The sequence below is a fragment of the Miscanthus floridulus genome, chromosome 1 (assembly GCF_019320115.1).
Source record: "Miscanthus floridulus cultivar M001 chromosome 1, ASM1932011v1, whole genome shotgun sequence".
Classification (NCBI taxonomy): Eukaryota; Viridiplantae; Streptophyta; class Magnoliopsida; order Poales; family Poaceae; genus Miscanthus; species Miscanthus floridulus.
This window is the reverse complement of record NC_089580.1, coordinates 83,433,138-83,438,127: the sequence shown is the minus strand read 5'-3', so window position 1 is coordinate 83,438,127 and position 4,990 is coordinate 83,433,138. Positions and strand designations below refer to the sequence as shown.

The 4,990-nt window shown below is 48.4% G+C and overlaps 1 protein-coding gene across 2 annotated transcripts; it reads left to right on the top strand.

Moving 5' to 3' along the window:
• The first annotated feature begins 1,091 nt into the window (after nt 1-1,091).
• On the top strand, nt 1,092-4,099 carry LOC136488719 (probable NAD(P)H dehydrogenase (quinone) FQR1-like 1). Of its 2 annotated transcripts, XM_066485557.1 has the most exons (3): nt 1,092-1,188; nt 1,334-1,971; nt 3,551-4,099. In XM_066485557.1, the coding sequence occupies exons 2-3, from the start codon at nt 1,436-1,438 to the stop codon at nt 3,780-3,782; spliced, it is 768 nt and encodes a 255-aa protein (XP_066341654.1). In that variant the 5' UTR covers nt 1,092-1,188; nt 1,334-1,435; the 3' UTR covers nt 3,783-4,099. The 2 variants fall into 2 exon arrangements, with proteins under 2 accessions (XP_066341654.1, XP_066341651.1); XM_066485554.1 differs by having other exon boundaries at nt 1,092-1,971.
• Nucleotides 4,100-4,990: the final 891 nt, after the last annotated feature.

Here is a 4,990-nt window from a genome sequence, read left to right as displayed (position 1 = left end):
GCAGCGTGAGCTGAGGGTCTAGCCAGCGAGATCTTCATGGCCGGAGCGGAGGTCGCCCGCACATGCGCCCACCGGACCTGCACCGCCGAACCCACCGAAGATCCGCCTTCTTCCTCTTCCTGCTGCTCGCGACATGCTGAGGCGCTCGACGCCGAGCTGGCACAGGGAGGCATCGACGGCGGGCTTGTAGACGGAGGCGTACACCTACGCGCACTCGCGGCAGTACCCGGCGGCGGCCATGCGGGGAGGTCGGCGGAGGAGGACACAGAGTCGTCCTCGTCATCGGCGGCGGCGGCGGGGAGGTCGGCGGAGGAGGCGGAGTTGGAGCGGTCGCTAGTGATGGAGAGCGAGCTACGGTCGGCGAGCGCCTCGATATCGAGGTCGAGGGCGCGCGACGACATCACGTGGTGAAACTCGTCCTCGAGCCGCGCCATGGTGACCTACACGGCGCCGCTCCCCGCTGCCGAGGACGACGAGAGGCGGCACGGGCTCTCGACGGCCGCGGGCTATGGCGGCGCGAGCCGGCGCAGGTCGTCGACGGTGCGGAGGAACCGGTCAGCCTCGGCCCGGTCCCCGCCGCCGTCGAACGACATCGGTTCGTCCCGCGCCAGCGCCCGCCGAGGCCGAGTCCCACCGCATCACCACCCGCTCCGCCGCGGCTGATTCGTACGTGGCTGGCAAGCTGGGTTGACTCCTCGCCTCCACCATTGCCTCTATTGTTCCTCTTCCTCGATCCGAAGCTGGCCTAGCTGGCTGGCTCTACCGCGACGGCCCATGGCTAAAGGTCGAAGAAGATCTCTTTACAGTTTAGCCCTACCCTTTTTATCTTATAAATTCGCTGTATAATGTGTCTTGTGAACCTTCCCAATAGCCCCTGTTAAACTTTACACATCTCATTTGGTCAGCGAGGTGAGGGCATTTGAGACTTTTTTTAACGCAGATGGACTCCGTGAGATGAAAAAGTGGATGGAATGGTTTGGGAGGGAAAAAAATAAAATGTCATGACACTACGTCTAAACTTTCCAGTGACGTGTCGGAAAGGGCCGTCTTTTTTTAAACTCCCATTTTTCTCCATGACTCCGACGCCCTGCCTCACTCCCTTAGCTGGCACATCTCCACTCCTCGCCCTCTCCCAGTCTCCCCTGTCTCCTCACTCCACCCCCACCACCAGCCCCGCCGAATTCCAAGGTCTATTCTTCTGCCCCGCCGCGTCCCCGAGATCGCATTTTCCCGAGTTCCTGATCACGGAAAACCCTTCTGGGGACCCGGGAATTTCTCCCTCAGATCCGCGCTTTCCTCGGAGGCGTCGCTGAATTGCGGGTTCTTTGCGCAGGTTTCCCGCGTGCGGGGCGGGACGGCGACGGGGGTTGGGTTGGATTGGATCGGGGTAGGGACAGACTGAGCCGCCGCCCGTTGACTAGCGCGGCCGCCAGAGATGGGCAAGGGCGGCGGCTGTGTCCCCAGCAAGAAGCGCCAGCCGCCGGCCGCCGCGCCGTCCTCGTCGTCCGCCGCGGCGGCGGTGCCGCGCGAGGCGCCCGAGGAGGAGATGGCCAACGTGGCTTCGCCGGCGGCCGCGGCGGCTGGGCGGAAGCTGCGGCTCTACATCGTATTCTACTCGATGTACGGGCACGTGGAGTCCCTGGCGCGGCGCGCGGCGGCTGGCGCAGGCGCGGTGGACGGCCTGGAGGCCGTGCTGCGGCGGGTCCCCGAGACGCTCCCGCCGGAGGTGCTGGAGAAGATGCAGGCGCCGCCCAAGGACCCCGCGGTCCCCGTCATCGCCTCGGCCGCCGAGCTGCAGGAGGCCGACGGGGTGTTGTTCGGCTTCCCGACGAGGTACGGCGCCATGGCCGCGCAAATGAAGGCCTTCTTCGACTCCACCGGCTCGCTCTGGGAGGCGCAGAAGCTCGCTGGGAAGCCCGCCGGGTTCTTCGTCAGCACCGGAACGCAGGGCGGGGGCCAGGAGACCACGGCGTAAGCATCTCTTTATTACTCTTTCAGGTTTCTTTTATTTAATACCCGTTACATGCTCTTGACGGAAGAATGGAACACTTGCTATTCCATTGATAGGCCATTTCTTAAAACTGAAAACAGGCCATACTTCTTGAGATTAATTACTATACTTTGTTGCTATAAAAGTGTTTAACTGAACCTACAGTACAGGTCTATGACTTCTTTTCCTCCTGTTGTACTCAGGGTTAAGCAAGCCTTCAATAGTATAATCCTGCTTGGTTAATTGGCTGAAGGATTTGTGATGTTTTCACTGCCCGTTGGTTTAGGCTCCATGTGTGAGATAAAGTCATGGATTAGTTTAGCACCACACTCATTTTTCTGCTTTGTTTGAAGTTGTTTGTGTTCCTTCTCCCCAATTTTTAGTTGCCTGTTTTTATTGTATGTTTGATCATGTGCGCTTCCACTCCATCCACCGTTGTAGTTAATTCAGTGAATGCGAGTTTACAACTAAGAAATGCTATTATATAGTATAATGATATACAAAACGACAAACAATTTACCAAAATCAGTATAATGATATACAAAACGACAAACAACTTGCCAAAATCAGCAGTAACACGTGTAATTGAAGCTGAAATGCTCTTATTATTTTAACGACTTCCTGTAATTCACTATCAAGTGCTTCTAAAGCAAGATGCCTGCATCATGGTAATGATGATATTATGATAACAATTTGGTTGTTAGACTGAAGAACCGTATTTGTAGCAATTTATTTAAGATTTCATCACACTATTTTCTCCATTATTGATGATCATGATGCTGTACAGTGAGACTTAACAACAACACGGGGTGGTCCTAGATGATTTAAGGACATTGGATATGATTTGTACAAAAAGGACTCTTTGAGTTAATAGAGTTAATGCCATGGTACGGAGTACGTTTAGGTGTACCTGATCAATATCTGCCGCAGTGCAGATCAAACTGCAGTGTGTGGTACAGTCCTAAGCATGGGCAGTAAATTCAAGATTTTTAGGATCAGGGTGAACTAAAACAGATGCATGATTGAGAAGTTCCTATGAGAAATCAAAATTGCGGCTTTTTAAATTCTTGCATCCAAACAAAGGCTAACCAAAACTACTACTTGCTGAAAACATTATCCCTTGTTCTCTCAAGGGATTTTGGATATTTTTGCTTGTTAGGTAATGCTCCTTATTCCAATTTGTAGCCAGTTGACTATCCTTTTCAGTTTCTTCACTTGAACGAGCCAGACTATAACCTTACTAATTGCTTTCATAGTCTGCTTATAACAGCTTAAGGAAACAATGCAAAGAAAATGAAAAAAAACCTTAAAGCATAAATAATAACCATTAATTAATTTACGGTGTTGCTACGTAATTGCTGTAGAATCATAATTCTTTAGTTCAAGGCTTTCCTGTGATCTTAAAAAGAATATAAAAGAATATAAATCCTTATGCCTTGGTTTTATTCTCCTTACTTGTTTGCGACTTGTAATTTTTCTCTATATAATCTTTGTATCAGAATAGAAGTATCTGATTTCACTAGCTATTCCTGATCAGTGACCATGCTTTGTTTATTGTAGTTGGACGGCCATCACCCAGCTAGCGCACCATGGAATGCTTTTCGTCCCCATTGGCTACACCTTTGGTTCAGGCATGTTCAACATGGATGATATCAGAGGAGGCAGCCCCTATGGTGCTGGCGTCTTTGCTGGCGATGGCAGCAGACAACCCAGTGAGACGGAACTCGCCCTTGCAGAGCACCAGGGCAAGTACATGGCCTCAATAGTGAAGAAGCTAGCTCACCATGCTTGAGCCAGCCAACCCTGTGCAGTAAAAGTCACGCGGTCACCTTCCTCCAGCCCTTGGCTTCTCCTATTGTTTCCGGATACATCCGGCCCATCGTATATGTGCACAGCTTGCCCCATTGTTTGTCAAAGTAGCCACCCCTAAATTAAGGTTCCTTTGTACATTGTTGACATAAACATATTGTTGTCCATTTGAATTATAAGTGTCCCACAAAGTGTTCATCAATAAACATCATGTCATATTGGTTTTGGAAAATTTGGTGTTTGTTTTGTTGCACAGAACCGTTTTTATACTATAAAAGAAAGCATTTTTGTTCTGTTGCTTTTTCCTGTCTGCTTCAATATACCATTTTTTCCCGTGTGGTCCTTTGGATTAAAGGATTAGCCATATTGGAATCCTATAATATTACTATGAGATGGCTCTTCCATAGCAATTTAGGAGGAAATTCTGGGATGAAATCCAATCTCTTGGAAATCCCTGGTGTTTCTCCTATGTTGCATCCAACACTCCATCAGAACTTTCCTGCGTTCTCTATTCCTTCAGGATAATGCAACTCCAATCATGTACTTTGCATTTTTCTAATTCTTATGCTTTGGATATCTTGTCCAACCTTCCAAAGAGACCCCTGTTCTTGCTCATCTCCGAAGACCTTGATGTCAACTGTAGTTGATCACATTTTACTATGTACTTCAGCATTTTAGAGGGGAAAATATATTTAAAACCTCACTCAACTATTGACCCAGTCCGATTATGTTTCCTGAACTGCAAAATCATATATATTTTACCAACTATTTAATATTGTGCAAATCACACCTCTTGGTGGTTTTAGATAGGGGAAAGTTCCATTTCACCTCTCAACTTTTGTCCTGGTTAACTTTACTCCCACTGTCCCTCAAGCTTAAGAAGTGGAGAACTAGAAGCCCGCGTATTGCAACAATAATTTCTTAGAATTAAAATCGTTGCATGTATAAGCTGGACATATATGCTCTTGTATCAGTTCAGTTGTAGTCAAAACTAGGCAATATAGTGGAAGAATCCAATAGAAAGTCTAATAGAATTTTAGATCGAACTATAAGATCAAGGAAGGATGAAACAAATCTATATTAGAATGTGGATGCCTTATATTTTTGATAGATTGAAAATAGTAGCTGAACCTATTTTTAGGAAAAAGTAATTGTACTCAATGGGTATGATTTGGATATTTTTTGTAGTTA